The sequence below is a fragment of the Canis aureus genome, chromosome 34, assembly GCF_053574225.1.
Source record: "Canis aureus isolate CA01 chromosome 34, VMU_Caureus_v.1.0, whole genome shotgun sequence".
Classification (NCBI taxonomy): Eukaryota; Metazoa; Chordata; class Mammalia; order Carnivora; family Canidae; genus Canis; species Canis aureus.
Genome location: NC_135644.1, coordinates 5,038,792 through 5,056,915, shown reverse-complemented (window position 1 = coordinate 5,056,915; position 18,124 = coordinate 5,038,792). Strand labels below are relative to the sequence as shown.

The window sequence follows — 18,124 nt, the reverse complement described above, 5'->3', positions numbered from 1 at the left end:
TTTAGCTCTCTTGAATTTATAATTAACATTTTTACATTTCAGCTTGTTTGGGACTTTAGCTCTGCATTCATGTACATACAATTGCAATTACAAAGATTTGAAATACCTTTTCTGAAATTCTTTTTTCTTTTTTTTTTTTAATTCTTTTTTTCATGATTACTTTGATTCTTCACAGTCTTTCATGGTTCCATACAAATTTTAAGATTATTCTAATTCTGTAAAAAGTGCCTTTGATGTTTTGCTAGGAATTGCATTGAATATGTAGATTTTCAGAGATCATATAGACATTTTGATAATCCTTCCAATCCATGAAGACTGTATATATTTCCATTTGTTTGTGTCCTCTTTAATTTTTTTCAACAATGTCTTGTAGTTTTCAGAGTACAAGTCTTTTATCTCCTTGGTTACATTTATTCCTAGGTATTTTATCCTTTTTGATGCAATTGTAAATGGGATTGTCTTCATAATTTCTCTGATAGTGTGGTTATTAGAGTATAGAAATAGCACAGATTGGGCAGCCCAAGTGGATCAGAAGTTTAGTGCTGCCTTCAGCCCAGAGCCTGATCCTGGAGACCCCGGATCGAGTCCCATGTCGGGCCCCCTGCATGGAGCCTGCTTCTCCCTCTGCCTGTGTCTCTGCCTCTTTCTCTCTCCTCTCTGTGTTTCTCATGAATAAATAAATAAAATCTTTTTAAAAAAGAAATAGCACAGATTGAGGCACCAGGTGGTTCAGTTGATTAAGTGTCCAACTCTTAAGAGTGTCTGCATGGCTCAGTTAAGTATCTGACTCTTGATTTCAACTCAGTTTATGATCTCAGGGTTGTGAGGTTGAGCCCTGTGTTGCACTCCACACTGGGTGTGGAGCCTGCTTAATAAGATTCTCTCTCTCCCTCTCCCTTCTCCCCTCTCTACCCTTAAAAGAAGAGAGAACACAGATATCTGTGTATTAATTTATATCCTGTTACTTTACTGAGTTGATGTGTTCTATTAGTTTTTCAGTAGAGCCTTTAGGGTTTACCATATTAGTATCATGGCATCTGCCCATAGCGAAGTTTGTTTTTTATCAAATTGGATGCCTTTTATTTCTTCTCTGATTGCTGTGGCTAGGACTTCAGGACTCTGTTGGATAAAAATAGGGAGATTGGACATCCTTGTCCTATTTCTGATCTTAAAGGAAAAGCTTTCAGCTTTTCATAATTGAGTATGTTAGCTATGGGTTTGTCATATATGGCCTTTATTATGTTGATGTGTCTTCCTTCTACCCACTTTGTTGAGAGTTTTTATCACACATGGATGTTGAATTTTGTCAAATGCTTTTTTTCTGCATGTGTTCAGATTATCATACAGTTTTTATCCTTCATTATTGTGATGTATCACATTGATTTATTTGCAGATATTGAACCATCCTTGCATTACTGGGATAAGTTTTACTTGATCATTTTGAAGGATTCTTTTAATCTGTTAATGAATTTAGTATGCTAATAGTTTGCTGAGGATTTTTACATCTGTGTTCATTAGAGATATTAGCCTCCAATGTTCTTGTTTTGTAGTGTCTTTGTCTGGTTTAGATATCCAGGTAATGATGGCCTTGTAAAATGAGTTCAGAAGCATTCTTTTCTCGTCAGTGTTTTTGGAAGTTTGAGAAAAATAGTTATTAACTCTTCTTTAAATGTTTGGTACAATTCACTTTTGAAGGCACCTGGTCCCGAACTTTTGTTGGCAATGTTTTGATTATTGATTCAATTTCCCAGCTAATAATTGGTCTGTTTAGATTGTCTGTTTCTTCCTAATTCAGTCTTGGAAGATTATATGTTTCTAGGAATTTATCTATTTCTTCTGGATTGTCCACTTTGTTGGCATATAATTGTTTTTAGTAGTTCTTTATATAACTCTTTTTATTTCTGTGATGTTGGTTTTAACTTCTCTTTCATTTCTGATTTTATTTAGGCCTGTTTCTTTTTTTTCCCCTCGATGTGTCTGGCTAAAGGTTTATCAATTTTGTTTATATTTTCAGAGAACCATCTCTTAACATTTTTTGTTTTTTTAGTCTCTATTTCATTTATTTCTGCTCTGCTCTTTATTTTTTCCTTCTGTTAACTTGGAACTTCATTTCTTTTTCTAGTTCCTTTAAGATGTAAGATTAGATTGAGAGTTTTCTTGTTTCCTGAGGTAGGCCTGTATCTCTATAAACAATTCAATTCTGAATGAGATCTTTGTTGGGTCGGGTACTCTTGGTTGTAGAACTTTTCCTCTCAGCACTTTTAATAAATCATGCCACTCCCTCTTGACCTGCTGTGTTTTTGCTGAAGAATCAGCTCATAATCTTATGAGGGTACTCTTATATGTAACTAGTTGCATGGTTCTTGCAGCTTTTAAGATTTTCTTTCTCTTTAGTTTCAAACTTTGAAAGAATTTTTTAAATGTGTCTGGGCGTAGATTTATTTGAGTTCTACTTCTTTGGTCTTCTCTGTGCCCCCTAAGTCTCTGCTTTCCCCTGGTAAGGAAGTTTTTCAGCTATGATTTCCTCAAATAAGTTTCCTGCCTTTTATTCTCTTTCTTCTCCTTTTGAGACCTATAATGTCAATATTAGGATGCTTGATGTTGTCCTAAAGATTCCTTTATCTAACCTATATTTCTTTTTTATTCTCCTTTCTTTCTGTTGTTCAGCCTGGGGGATTTCCTCAACCCTATCTTCCAGATCCCTGGTAAATTCTGCTACCTTTAACTTGCTGTTGATTCCCTCTAGTGTCTTTTTAGTATCTGTTTTTTGAATTCTTTGGCTCTGACTCATTTTTGATATATTTTATTTCTTTAAGTTCTCACTGTGTTCATCCATTCTTCTCCTGACTTCAGTGAGCATCTTTATAACCAATACTTAGAACATTTATTATGCCTAACTCTGTGTTTGTTTCGTGTATCTGGTAGATCAATTACATGTGGTCAGGAAGGAGTGGCCTTCTGTAGAAAGTGTCTTCTTGGCCCACTCCCCCACCCCAATCACCAGAGCCAGGTGCTTGAGGGGTGGGGGCTCCCCTGGTGGTGACATGTGCCCTCCTGTTGAACCGAGCCACAGTTGCTGCAGGTACACTGCTGGGTTGGGTAAGGGGCCAGCCATGGTTACTGTGGTCACACTGGTGGGCAGGGTTAGCTCCCAGCACAGCTGGCTTCAAGACTGGCCATGACTGTTGCTGGTATGCTGGTTGGTAGAGGCCACCCCTACCGCCCCCCCCCCCACTCCAGTGTAAGAGCCACTCCCTTGGGGGCATCAGACCCAACTGAAGCCACCTGCCATCTCCTGACTTCTTTTAAGGTAATTTTCAGATTCCTTCTCACATGAGCAATGACTTTGTCTGGTTCCCTCACCAGTCTATCTCCTCCAGCACTTAGAATGGTGACTGGTGCATAGTAGGCTCTGTAAACAGTTGTTAATAGGGTACTGCCTCTGCCCAGTTTCTAGTCTTATCCCATTTCTTCCCCTCCAAATAATCTTTGCCCTGGCTGTTTGTATATCCTTCAAAAATACCATGTTCTTTGACTCCTCTGTGCCTTCACACAAGATTTTTCTTCCTCTTATTTTATCATTCCTTCTTGCCTCTAAAAATATTTAGCAAACTCCAAATCACCCACTGAAAACTCCTCCCCACCCTGGTAATATACCACAGATTTCCATGTACTTCCTTTTTTGTGCCATCAATAACTTTATAGCATACCTGCTGTTAATTTCCTTGGATTTAAATAAATAGATAATGAGCGTTTACTTATACCAAGTACAGTCCTGGGGAATAGGGAAAAATGTGAACTAAATCTCTACCTTAAGGAACAGGACTAGTAAGGAAAACCAAGTAAATGAGTAAATTTTAAAATATCCAAAGTGAAGAGTAATAATCTGTTTTTGAATAATAAATCATCTTAAAACTTAGTGGCTTAAGGCAACAAACATTCGTCCACAGTCCCAGTTTCTGGTATTCAGGAATCTGAGGACAGCTTAACTGAGTGGTTGTGGCTCAGGTATTCTCATGAGCTTGCAGTCGGGATAGGCAGGAGCAATAGTCATTTAAAGATTAGACCATGGCTAGAGGAATTGGTACCAGGCTGATTCATGGGATAGTTTGGGGGCCTTAGTTCTTAATGGCTGTCAGCCAAAAGCCTCAGTTCCTTATCACATGGATTTCTCTGTAGAGCTGCTCACAGCGTGGCAGCTGGCTTCTCCCAGAATGAATGACCAGAGAGAGACACACAGAAGCAACAACATCTTTTATGTAATCTAATGTCAGTCAGGACACGCCATCACATCCGCCATATTCTATTGGTCACATACACCAAACCCTGATTCAACAGTGGTATGAATACCTGAGGTAATAACCATCATTGAGGATAATCTTGGAGACTGACGACTACCGAGACAAGCACGGGTTGCACTCAAGAGGAAGAACACTTAGGAGGGACAATCTGAGGTTAGAGAAAGCAATCTCTTTGTCGAGATCTAAGGTGTAAGTAATGGCTAACCAATTGAAGAGTTAGCAAGCATGTTCCAAGCACCAGAACCAGCACACGTACTCATGGACTCTGAAGAGAGAGCCTTATTCATTCTTAGAAAGCAAGATTTCAGGATAACTGGATTGAGTGTTGGAAAGGATTGAGACAAGGTTAGAGGGTTCTAAAGTCTGTGTGGCATCTGTCAGACAAAGGAATTTGGACTTCATCCTGAAGGAAAACAGATGCACTCATAGATTTAAGGAGACATAGGATTTAACTAGTAGTACATTTTAGGAAGGTGGCTGCCTAGAATGGATAGAAGCATGGTTAGAGGAAGGGATGGAAGACGGAAGCCTGATGTATCCATCTAAGAGAAAACGGCTGCCTTGTTTAAATAATGGTAGTGTGGTTGAAAGGAAGTGAACTGATTTTTAAATACAAAGTCAGTATTTAAATAGAAAGTTAAGGGGCACTAGGGTGGGTCAGTCTGTTAAGCATCTACCTTTGGCTCAGGTCATGATTCCAGCATGCAGGAAGTCTGCCTCTCCTTCTCCCTCTGTGTGCATAGTCCCTCTCTCTAACAAATCTTTAAAAAAAATAGTATAACTTGATGATGATTTAGATGTGGGGAAGAGAAGGAAGCTCAGGTTTCTGACACTCAGTTGGCAGTTGATGACTGCACCGTTGAGTAAGAAAGAGAATACTGAGGGGAGGAGTTGACAGGGAGTAGACACCCCTAGCTCGCAGTTGAATATAGGCCTAGGCCTCAGGAGAGGAATTTGAACTGAAAATGTAGATAAAAATAATCATCATATCCATCATAATGGAAGCTTGGATGAGAATGAGCTTATCTAAGAGTGAATAGAGAGACAAGAGCAGAACCCCAAGGATCACTTGTAAAGGATGGTCAAAGATAGAGGAGTTTGTAAAGCATTCAAGCAGCAGCAGCTACAGAGTAAGAGAAAAAGCAGGGGAATGTAGTGTCATTTATAACCATATTGAAATATTTGTGAAAATATTTCTGCAGGGCTGTGAATTGTTGTTTTTTGTTTTGTTTTATTTTGTTTTGCCTGCCCTATGACATTTAAATCAGGTGTCAGGGTACCTGGGTAGCTCAGTTGGTTAAGTGTCTGCCTTCAGCTTAGGTCATGATCCCAGGATCCTGGGATCAAACCCCGCATCAGGCTCTTTGCTCAGGGGGAGTCTGCTTCTCCTCCCCTCTCTGCTACTCCCCCTGCTTGTGCAGCCTCTCTGTCAAATAAATAAAATTGTAAAAAAAAAAAAAAAAAAAAAAATAGGTGTCACACATAATAGGTGTCTTAGTATTGACTATCAGGTGAATAAGTCAAAGGGCACATAATAAAATGGACTATGTGCTGGTTGAAAAAATTATTTGCCAAGCCATGGAGTATATTCTTCAGACAAGAGGAAATCATCAGAGGCCTCTAAGCCAGGGACAGTATAATCAGATAAATGGTTTTGTAAATTGACTGTGGTAGCAGTGTTGAAAATGGATTAGTTAAGGAAGATGTTACACAAAGACCAGCTTGGTTATCATAATAGGCACAACTGAATTTCGGCAGTAGACAAAATTGGTTTCAGAGATATAACAGATGGAATGGATGGAGTTATGATACAAGGACAAAGAAAGAATACAAAGATCACTCTGGAAAATTTTACCTAGGCACCTAGTGGATGATTATGCCATTGCCAAGATAGGGAAGCTGAGAAAAGGGGCAAATTTGGGGGGAAACAGCTTCAATTATAATATATTTGAAATGTTTGTATGACATCCATATGAATATTTTCACTGGGCAATTGGTGATACAGGATTTGAATTCATAAGGGAAGTTGAGTTTGAAGAAACAAAGTTAGTAGTTAGGCCACAGTAATAGTTCAGGTGAGCGTAAAGAACACAAATACTGCAAATAGTGATTACTCAGCCACTGAGAATGAAGGAACATTGGAAAGATAGGTCCTCCAAGAAACAAAGCATGTAAGAAAGGTACTCTGGCCAGAGCAAACCTATTTACATATAGTATACAGAACACTCGGACCCTCACCAAAATCAATGTGTTCAATAAGTTTGTCTTCATTTCTTTATTATATTAAATATAAAAACTTTGAAATGTTTCTGTGGATAGAATGTGGATTTTAATTTTTCTCTTCAATTTCAAAGGAAAGAAGATTCTATATGATATACTTGCCTTTGCCAAAGAAAGTGTTAATTCTCATGTTACCACACTTGGACCTCAAAATTTTCCTGCCAATGACAAGGAACCGTGGCTTGTTGATTTCTTTGCCCCAGTAAGTTATTTTTACATGTCAAATTTCGGTGTTGTCAGATTTTCTCTTGTCATAGCAAAAAGGCATTTTCTAAATAGTCTTGAACCATGAGTACTGGAATTGTGTTACTCAGTTTTGGTCCCTATACATAGTGCTTCTAAGATTAGCAAGGATGGGGACGCCTGGGTGGCTCAGCAGTTGACCATCTGCCTTCGGCTCAGGGGTGATCCCAGGTTCCTGGGATCGAGTCCCACATCAGGCTCCCTGCATGGAGCCTGCTTCTCCCTCTGCCTGTGTCTCTCTCCCTCTCTCTGTGTGTCTCTCATGAATAAATAAATAAAATCTTTAAAAATAATAGCAGGGTTGTCGTAGCCCCTCCAAGGATTAAATACACACACGCATAAGATTTGCCACTAAGTATAGTTTATTTTAATATATATTGCTTATTGTAGAAATTTGGGTTTTTTGTTTCATTTAGCTCAGTGCGTATGAATTTTTGTTTCATAGTGGTGTCCACCGTGTCGAGCTTTATTGCCAGAGTTACGAAAAGCATCAAAGCATCTTTATGGTCAGCTTAAATTTGGTACACTAGATTGTACAATTCATGAGGGACTCTGTAACATGGTAAGTATAAAATACTTTATTTTTATTTTGTAAAATGATTTTTAAGTTACACTGACAGAGGTCTCTATTTTAAATGTATGTCCACATTTAGAGTAGTAAATTATTTAATCAATTTTAACAAAGTGATACAAAATTATTGGATTAAAAACATGAACAGACATAGTTCAATGTAGAAATGGTATTATTTGTCAAACTTGGGAAAATATTTAGTTCACTTGATAAAATACATGATTTTTCAATTATTTATAATTCTTGACTCAGTATTACCTTTTGGCACTTTATAGTTTGATTCTCAGGTTTTCCTCATAATTGTCTTCTAAGGAGATAGAAATTTTTAAAATGAAAAAGCTTTTTGAACCTTTGTTTACATAAAAATATTTTCTTATGTTGATATTCACTCTTCAATTCCAGGAATAACTAGAAATTATATATCTCATCATGAAAGTATATAATAGCACCTATGAAATATTCTTGGAACAAGTGTGTGAAACCTAAATCAAATCACACTTTGAGATCTATCCGTGTATAGGAAATCAGTATAGAGGAATATATTGACACCATGGGCATGAAATCTGCAAGTCCCAGCATATAGAGGATTTGACAGGACAAACACCTAATTTATTGGACAGATACACTGAAACGTGGGAAAAGAGATGAAAGAGACTCAAAAGACATATTCAAAGTGCAGTGTTTAGGTCTCATTTGGACCAAACAAACTGCAAAAAAATGAGCAAGCATGAATTGGGGAAATTTGAACATTGACAGGGTATCTGATGATAATCAGGAATTGTTCATTTTTAGGGGAAAAAATGAAAGTGTAGTTACATTTGTGGGAAAGTTTATGTTTTAAATATACTGAAATATAGATGAAATGATAAATTATCTGGAATTTGCTTTAAAGTAATCTTTGTGTAGGAGTAGAGTTGGAAGGAAGTATAAATGAAGTTAGCGTGCACTTGAGTGGATGCCTGTGGTAGCTATGAGAGTACGAGAGTTTATTGCTCTCTGCTTTTGTTTGTAATTTAAATATTTTATAAAAGCAAACGTTTTAAAAAAGAAAAAAGGGGGAGAAGGAAAGGAAAGAAAACGATGGGTTTTAAAAACAGAAGTAAATGTAGAGGAGATCTTTTTGGCTCTGTGTGAGCAAGAATTTCCCAGTCCACAACATACAGGGTAAAAATTAATGTGAATGATTTTGAGTACATGAAGTGTTAAACCTATTTCCAAAGAATAAGACACTATGAAATTAGGAAACAAGCTAAATATTTACAGTGCACTTAACTGATGGAATACCTTGGTGCCAGAATATTTGACTACAAGTCAATTTTTTTAAATAGATAAAGTGAGAAAGTTGAGACTTTCTTTTTAGAAAAAACCAATGAATATAAAAAATCTTGGAATCCCTGGGTGGGCAGCGGTTTGGCGCCTGCCTTTGGCCCAGGGCACGATCCTGGAGACCCGGGATTGAATCCCATGTCAGGCTCCCGGTGCATGGAGCCTGCTTCTCCCTCTGCCTGTGTCTCTGCCTCTCTTTCTCTGTGTGACTATCATAAATAAATAAAAATTTATAAAAAAAAAAAAAAAAATCTTGCACTTCACTAGCCCTTAAGATAGTACAATTTTTTTTTTTTAAGATTTATATTTATTCATGAGAGAGGCAGAGACACAGGCAGAGGGAGAAGCAGGCTCCTCGAAGGGAGCCCAATACAGGCCTTGATCCCGGAATCACGGCCTGAGTGAAAGGCAGGCGCTCAACCGCTTTGCCACCCAGGTGTCCCAGGAAAGTACAAATTATAACAATCCATCAAATTAACAAAAATTTGGAAATCTGACAATAGCAAGTATATGAATGAATTATCCAGTCACATAATGGAATACCATAGAGCATTTATTTTTTTTTTTAATTTATTTATTTTTTTTAATTTATTTTTTATTGGTGTTCAATTTACTAACATACAGAATAACACCCAGTGCCCGTCACCCATTCACTCCCACCCCCCGCCCTCCTCCCCTTCTACCACCCCTAGTTCGTTTCCCAGAGTTAGCAGTCTTTACGTTCTGTCTCCCTTTCTGATATTTCCCACACATTTCTTCTCCCTTCCCTTATATTCCCTTTCACTATTATTTATATTCCCCAAATGAATGAGAACATATAATGTTTGTCCTTCTCCGACTGACTTACTTCACTCAGCATAATACCCTCCAGTTCCATCCACGTTGAAGCAAATGGTGGGTATTTGTCATTTCTAATAGCTGAGTAATATTCCATTGTATACATAAACCACATCTTCTTTATCCATTCATCTTTCGTTGGACACTGAGGCTCCTTCCACAGTTTGGCTATCGTGGCCATTGCTGCTATAAACATCGGGGTGCAGGTGTCCCGGCTTTTCATTGCATTTGTATCTTTGGGGTAAATCCCCAACAGTGCAATTGCTGGGTCGTAGGGCAGGTATATTTTTAACTGTTTGAGGAACCTCCACACAGTTTTCCAGAGTGGCTGCACCAGTTCACATTCCCACCAACAGTGCAGGAGGGTTCCCTTTTCTCCACATCCTCTCCAACATTTGTTGTTTCCTGCCTTGTTAATTTTCCCCATTCTCACTGGTGTGAGGTGGTATCTCATTGTGGTTTTGATTTGTATTTCCCTGATGGCAAGTGATGCAGAGCATTTTCTCATGTGCATGTTGGCCATGTCTATGTCTTCCTCTGTGAGATTTCTGTTCATGTCTTTTGCCCATTTCATGATTGGATTGTTTGTTTCTTTGGTGTTGAGTTTAATAAGTTCTTTATAGATCTTGGAAACTAGCCCTTTATCTGATATGTCATTTGCAAATATCTTCTCCCATTCTGTAGGTTGTCTTTGAGTTTTGTTGACTGTATCCTTTGCTGTGCAAAAGCTTCTTATCTTGATGAAGTCCCAATAGTTCATTTTTGCTTTTGTTTCTTTTGCCTTCGTGGATGTATCTTGCAAGAAGTTACTATGGCTGAGTTCAAAAAGGGTGTTGCCTGTGTTCTCCTCTAGGATTTTGATGGAATCTTGTCTCACATTTAGATCTTTCATCCATTTTATCTTTGTGTATGGTGAAAGAGAGTGGTCTAGTTTCATTCTTCTGCATGTGGATGTCCAATTTTCCCAGCACCATTTATTGAAGACACTGTCTTTCTTCCAATGGATAGTCTTTCCTCCTTTATCGAATATTAGTTGCCCATAAAGTTCAGGGTCCACTTCTGGGTTCTCTATTCTGTTCCACTGATCTATGTGTCTGTTTTTGTGCCAGTACCACACTGTCTTGATGACCACAGCTTTGTAGTACAACCTGAAATCTGGCATTGTGATGCCCCCAGATATGGTTTTCTTTTTTAAAATTCCCCTGGCTATTCGGGGTCTTTTCTGATTCCACACAAATCTTAAAATAATTTGTTCTAACTCTCTGAAGAAAGTCCATGGTATTTTGATAGGGATTGCATTAAACGTGTATATTGCCCTGGGTAACATTGACATTTTCACAATATTAATTCTGCCAATCCATGAGCATGGAATATTTTTCCATCTCTTTGTGTCTTCCTCAATTTCTTTCAGAAGTGTTCTATAGTTTTGAGGGTATAGATCCTTTACATCTTTGGTTAGGTTTATTCCTAGGTATCTTATGCTTTTGGGTGCAATTGTAAATGGGATTGACTCCTTAATTTCTCTTTCTTCAGTCTCATTGTTAGTGTATAGAAATGCCACTGACTTCTGGGCATTGATTTTGTATCCTGCCACGCTACCGAATTGCTGTATGAGTTCTAGCAATCTTGGGGTGGAGACTTTTGGGTTTTCTATGTAGAGTATCATGTCATCGGCGAAGAGGGAGAGTTTGACTTCTTCTTTGCCAATTTGAATGCCTTTAATGTCTTTTTGTTGTCTGATTGCTGAGGCTAGGACTTCCAGTACTATGTTGAACAGCAGTGGTGAGAGTGGACATCCCTGTCTTGTTCCTGATCTTAGGGGAAAGGCTCCCAGTGCTTCCCCATTGAGAATGATATTTGCTGTGGGCTTTTCATAGATGGCTTTTAAGATGTCGAGGAATGTTCCCTCTATCCCTACACTCTGAAGAGTTTTGATCAGGAATGGATGCTGTATTTTGTCAAATGCTTTCTCTGCATCCAATGAGAGGATCATATGGTTCTTGGTTTTTCTCTTGCTGATATGATGAATCACATTGATTGTTTTACGGGTGTTGAACCAGCCTTGTGTCCCAGGGATAAATCCTACTTGGTCATGGTGAATAATTTTCTTAATGTACTGTTGGATCCTATTGGCCAGTATCTTGTTGAGAATTTTTGCATCCATGTTCATCAGGGATATTGGTCTGTAATTCTCCTTTTTGGTGGGGTCTTTGTCTGGCTTTGGAATTAAGGTGATGCTGGCTTCATAGAACGAATTTGGAAGTACTCCATCTCTTTCTATCTTTCCAAACAGCTTTAGGAGAATAGGTATGATTTCTTCTTTAAACGTTTGATAGAACTCCCCTGGGAAGCCATCTGGCCCTGGACTCTTGTGTCTTGGGAGGTTTTTGATGACTGCTTCAATTTCCTCCCTGGTTATTGGCCTGTTCAGGTTTTCTATTTCTTCCTGTTCCAGTTTTGGTAGTTTGTGGCTTTCCAGGAATGCGTCCATTTCTTCTAGATTGCCTAATTTATTGGCGTATAGCTGTTCATAATATGTTTTTAAATTTTTTTTAATTTTTTTTATTTATGATAGTCACACACAGAGAGAGAGAGAGAGAAGCAGAGACACAGGCAGAGGGAGAAGCAGGCTCCAGGCACTGGGAGCCCGATGTGGGATTCGATCCCGGGTTTACAGGATCGCGCCCTGGGCCAAAGGCAGGCACCAAACTGCTGCGCCACCCAGGGATCCCCATAATATGTTTTTAAAATCGTTTGTATTTCCTTGGTGTTGGTAGTGATCTCTCCTTTCTCATTCATGATTTTATTAATTTGAGTCTTCTCTCTCTTCTTTTTAATAAGGCTGGCTAATGGTTTATCTATCTTATTAATTCTTTCAAAGAACCAACTCCTGGTTCTGTTGATCTGTTCCACAGTTCTTCTGGTCTCGATTTCGTTGAGTTCTGCTCGAATCTTTATTAACTCCCTTCTTCTCTTGGGTGTAGGATCTATTTGCTGTTTTTTCTCTAGCTCCTTTATGTGTAAGGTTAGCTTTTGTATTTGAGTTCTTTCCAGTTTTTGAATGGATGCTTGTATTGCGATGTATTTCCCCCTTAGGACTGCTTTTGCTGCATCCCAAAGATTTTGAACGGTTGTATCTTCATTCTCATTAGTTTCCATGAATCTTTTTAATTCTTCCTTAATTTCCTGGTTGACCCTTTTATCTTTTAGCAGGATGGTCCTTAACCTCCACGTGTTTGAGGTCCTTCCAAACTTCTTGTTGTGATTTAGTTCTAATTTCAAGGCATTATGGTCCGAGAATATGCAGGGGACAATCCCAATCTTTTGGTATCGGTTCAGACCCGATTTGTGTCCCAATATGTGGTCTATTCTGGAGAAAGTTCCATGTGCGCTTGAGAAGAATGTGTATTCAGTTGAGTTTGGATGTAAAGTTCTGTAGATATCTGTGAAATCCATCTGGTCCAGTGTATCATTTAAAGCTCTCGTTTCTTTGGAGATGTTGTGCTTAGAAGACCTATCGAGTATAGAAAGAGCTAGATTGAAGTCACCAAGTATAAGTGTATTATTATCTAAGTATTTCTTCACTTTGGTTAATAATTGATTTATATATTTGGCAGCTCCCACATTCGGAGCATATATATTGAGGATTGTTAAGTCCTCTTGTTGAATAGATCCTTTAAGTATGATATAGTGTCCCTCTTCATCTCTCACTACAGTCTTTGGGGTAAATTTTAGTTTATCTGATATAAGGATGGCTACCCCTGCTTTCTTTTGAGGACCATTCGAATGGTAAATGGTTCTCCAACCTTTTATTTTCAGGCTGTAGGTGTCCTTCTGTCTAAAATGAGTCTCTTGTAGACAGCAAATAGATGGGTCCTGCTTTTTTATCCAGTCTGAAATCCTGCGCCTTTTGATGGGGTCATTAAGCCCGTTCACATTCAGAGTTACTATTGAGAGATATGAGTTTAGTGTCATCATGATATCTATTCAGTCCTTGTTTTTGTGGACTGTTCCACTGAACTTCTTCTTAAAGGGGAATTTTAAGAGTCCCCCTTAAAATTTCTTGCAGAGCTGGTTTGGAGGTCACATATTCTTTTAGTTGCTGCCTGTCTTGGAAGCTCTTTATCTCTCCTTCCATTTTGAATGAGAGCCTTGCTGGATAAAGTATTCTTGGTTGCATGTTCTTCTCCTTTAGGACCCTGAATATATCCTGCCAGCCCTTTCTGGCCTGCCAGGTCTCTGTGGAGAGGTCTGCTGTTACCCTAATACTCCTCCCCATAAAAGTCAGGGATTTCTTGTCTCTTGCTGCTTTAAGGATCTTCTCCTTATCTTTGGAATTTGCAAGCTTCACAATTAAATGTCGAGGTGTTGAACGGTTTTTATTGATTTTAGGGGGGGATTTCTCTATTTCCTGGATCTGAATGCCTGTTTCCCTTCCCAGATTAGGAAAGTTTTCAGCTAGAATTTGTTCAAATACATATTCTGGCCCTCTGTCCCTTTCGGCGCCCTCGGGAACCCCAATTAAACGTAGGTTTTTCTTCCTCAGGCTGTCGTTTATTTCCCTTAATCTATCTTCATGGTCTTTTAATTGTTTGTCTCTTTTTTCCTCAGTTTCCCTCTTTGCTATCAACTTGTCTTCTAGGTCACTCACTCGTTCTTCCACCTCGTTAACCCTCGTCGTTAGGACTTCTAGTTTGGATTGCATCTCATTCAATTGATTTTTAATTTCTGCCTGATTAGCTCTAAATTCTGCAGTCATGAAGTCTCTTGAGTCCTTTATACTTTTTTCTAGAGCCACCAGTAGCTGTATAATAGTGCTTCTGAATTGGCTTTCTGACATTGAATTGTAATCCAGATTTTGTAACTCTGTGGGAGAGAGGACTGTTTCTGATTCTTTCTTTTGAGGTGAGGTTTTCCTTCTAGTCATTTTGCTCAGTGCAGAGTGGCCAAAAGCAAATTGTATTGGGAAAAAGAGAAAAAGAGAGGAGAGAAAGAAGGAAAGAAAAGAGAAAGAGAAAAAAAAGGGAAGAGAAAAAAACGAAAGAAAAAAAAAAGAAGAAAAAGAGAAAGAAAAAGAAAGAAAAAAAAGGGGGGTGGGGGAAGGAAACAAATCAAAAAGCAAAACAAAACAAAACAAAAACAAACCCCCCCCCCCCCAAAAAAAGAACCACGGGGGAGTATCTTCTGATTCTGTGTACTTTAAGTCCCTTGGCTTCTCCTGGAAGTTGTCAGTCTAGCTGATCTTCTGGGGGAGGGGCCTGTTGTGCTGATTTTCAGGTGTTAGCAGTTGGGGGAGCTGCTGTGCCCCTGCCTGGTGCAGGGCTCGGTGGGGGTTGTTTACCCCGTGAGGCCGCAAGAGGAACAGCCCCAGTGGCGGGGCAGCTCTGGAAACCTGGATTCAGCTCCGGCAGGAACTCCGTCTGCAGGGCCTGGAGGCTCCGGGCGGGGCCGCTGATCTGCTCAGCTGGGGCAGGAGCGTCCTGGCTGTCCTGGGCCCTCCCGGCCTCTGCCTGTCCCGGGGGAGGCCGGATCCTGGGCTGTGTCCCGGCGCCCTGTGCTCCGGAGCCTGCGCTGGTGGATTCGCGCTCCCGGGCCGCGCAACCCCCTCCGCGGAGCCGCCGCCCGAGCCCCTCCGAGCTGCTCCTGGAACCGCGCAGGCCCCTCTGCACGGAGCCTCTTCCTCTGCCCGAGCCCGGCCGAGCTGCTCCCGGGGCCGCGCAGCCCCCTCCGCGGAGCCGCCCCCGAGCCCCCCGAGCTGCTCCGGGTCCGCCGTGCGCGCTGCAGCCCTTAGGGAGCTCGGCGCACTCTCCCGGGGCGCAGGTGTCTGTTACTGTCCCGGGGAGCCCGAGGGCATCCCCGCCCTCCTGGGTCCTGCTCCAACTCCCTGCGAGCCCCTTTCCGCCGGGAAGGTCGGTGCAGCTCCTGCGTCTCCGGGACGGGGCTCTCCTGTCCTGGGGACACTCGCCCCGGCCTCAGCCCGGCTCCTCGCGGGGCCCCTCCCCCTTGGAGGCCTTTGTTTCTTTATTTCTTTTTCCCCGCCTTCCTACCTTGATAGAAGCGCGAACTCTTCTCACTGTTGCATTCCAGCTGGTCTCTCTTTAAATCTCAGGCCGAATTCATAGATTTTCAGGATAATTTGAAGGTTTTCTAGGTAGTTTGGTGGAGACAGGTGATTTGGAGACCCTGCTCTTCCGCCGTCTTGCTCCTCCCCCGACCATAGAGCATTTAAAACTAGATCTATCTTTACCAGCATGGGTGAGTCTCAGAAATACATTGTGAGATGACAAAAGTGTATTACAGAATAGTTTACAGAGTATGATAGAATTACAGAAAAATTTTCTGTACGACATTCCACTATACTGCCCAAGGATACATATGCATGTCACAAAAGTATAAAGCATTAGTGGATTGGATACATACTTACTTGAGGATATTGATTGCTCCTGCTTTCAGGGAGGAAAGGAAATGGGATCATGAAAAAGATGTAAGCCATCTGCCAGTGTGACAAAGAATTTAATCTTTCTTAAATATTGAGAAGGGATATGTGGATATTTGTTAGATGATTTCCCCTCTCGATTCTGTTTGAAATTTCATTTAACTATATTTAAAAATGAAATAAGATCTTTGGTTTCGAGTGTCTTGTATGTGATGTTGAAAAGATGCTGAGCAAGATGCAAACGATGTGATAACAGTAATTACCTTAATTTGAAGTCTTCTAGTTTTTCTACTTTTATCTAAATTGTTAAATATCTTTTGGATAATTGAGTAAAATGTAAGGATTTAAAACTGTGGTGTCCTCTTACCTGGAATAGAGGCCAGGAATCATGACTCACTAATCGGTACCTACACCAAGTCACATAGCCTCTCAGTACCTCTGTTTTCAGATCTGTAAAGTTGATTTAGCTTCTGAATAGACTTGTAAAAAATAGATTAGAAACTACATTTTTCAGGGGCACCTGGGTGGCTTAGTCAGTTAAGCGTCAGATTCTTGGTTTTGGCTCAGGTCATGATCTCACGGTCGTGGGATCGAGCTTCGTGTCATACTCTGCACTCAGCATGGATTCTGCTTCAGATTCTCTCTCTCTCAAATAAGTAAATCTTTAAAAAAAAAAAAAAAAAAGAAACTACATGTTTAAGTGCTAAAAAAGATGCCCAACACAGGCAAATCACTTAGATTAATAGAACAACAGTCATACCTAATGAGTTATTTGAATTTACACTCAGATTACAAAAGTTTGATATTTCCATTGTTTTTTTCTAAAACTATTTTTGAATCCTAGTCAAAGATTCCAGTTTGCTTGCTGAGTGCTTGTCAACTTTAAGGATGCAAGGATCAGCTGCAGTAAATTTACACAGATATCCTTATATACTTTTAGAAAAATAAAAATTAAAACTTCAAAGAAATTCTTCCTGGGCCAGTGTTCATGTTAATTCTGAGATAGAAATTACAGTATTTTGTACCATAAAAGCTATCTTGAATGAGTAATAAAAGGTGACCATATTCTTAGGACATGAGTCATAATTCTTAACTTAAAATATGATTGTATATACATTATTAATTTATTTCCTTATCCTTGCTACTGTATTTCCTTTATTTTCTTCTGCTACTAGACAAATTGGAGCATTTTTATGGTTTCAAAAAGACTCAAGCTAGAGATTAGCCTGCTCTTTGCAGCCGTATCTATCCGTCATGGTTCAGGAGAGTCAAAAGGGCCCATGTTCATAATTAGCCGTGCGCACCTCTCCATGTTTCTTTGCCCGTGGATTTTCTGGCTAAGAGAGTAGCTATAAAAAAGGGTCATTTACCAGTGCAACCGTGAACCCACTTTCTTTGCCGCATTTGGCCAGGCTAAAAATTTTTAATCGCCAGCAGTATAGCAGTGGGTTTTTTAAATGTTGTTGTTACTTAAAAGCAAGATGGTTATAAATTTGAAACCAATAGGTAAGATGCATAAAATCTTTCATTTGTATTCTCATTCCTAACAGTATAACATTCAGGCTTATCCAACAACAGTGGTGTTCAACCAGTCCAACGTTCATGAATACGAAGGCCATCACTCTGCTGAACAGATCTTGGAATTCATAGAGGTAATTTTAAATTAATTTACAGTATTGTAAATTATAGAAGTAAATGATCTTTAAATGGCTTTTGGTTTTGTGTTGTTTTTTTATTATCTCCCTAGTAAAGCTAACCTTTTTGTTAGTATTACCCCATCGTGGTAGACTGAAATTCTATTAACACCGCATGGGGAGATCGAGCAGTATCTCCAGTCAGACTGTCAGAAAAATAGAATAATAGGCTTTCCATTAATAATTAAAGGATCATTTCCAAACCAATCATTGATTCTGAAACAGAACTATATGGCCTGTGTAGACATCGGGGCATCTCTTAGAACTTTTGTCCCATCTACTATCACCTTAAATAAAATTGCCTTTGTTCCCTTTCTGAGATGATTTTAATGATACATAGAAGTAAGAAGAAAATATCCCTTGATTCAGGAAGGTTGATGGGCAGAGTCCAAACTTAATTTTTTCCTTTTTTAAAATAATTCACTGTAGATTGTCT

At 39.5% G+C, this 18,124-nt stretch overlaps 1 protein-coding gene across 3 annotated transcripts in view; it reads left to right on the top strand.

Moving 5' to 3' along the window:
• Positions 1-18,124, top strand: part of DNAJC10 (DnaJ heat shock protein family (Hsp40) member C10) — a 77,965-nt gene that overhangs the window by 51,576 nt on the left and 8,265 nt on the right. For all 3 annotated transcript variants that reach the window (XM_077883048.1, XM_077883047.1, XM_077883049.1), the window contains 3 exons: positions 6,656-6,783; positions 7,270-7,386; positions 17,545-17,646. In XM_077883048.1, coding sequence (XP_077739174.1) covers positions 6,656-6,783; positions 7,270-7,386; positions 17,545-17,646 — 347 coding nt within the window. The remainder of the gene's footprint in view (positions 1-6,655; positions 6,784-7,269; positions 7,387-17,544; positions 17,647-18,124) is intronic.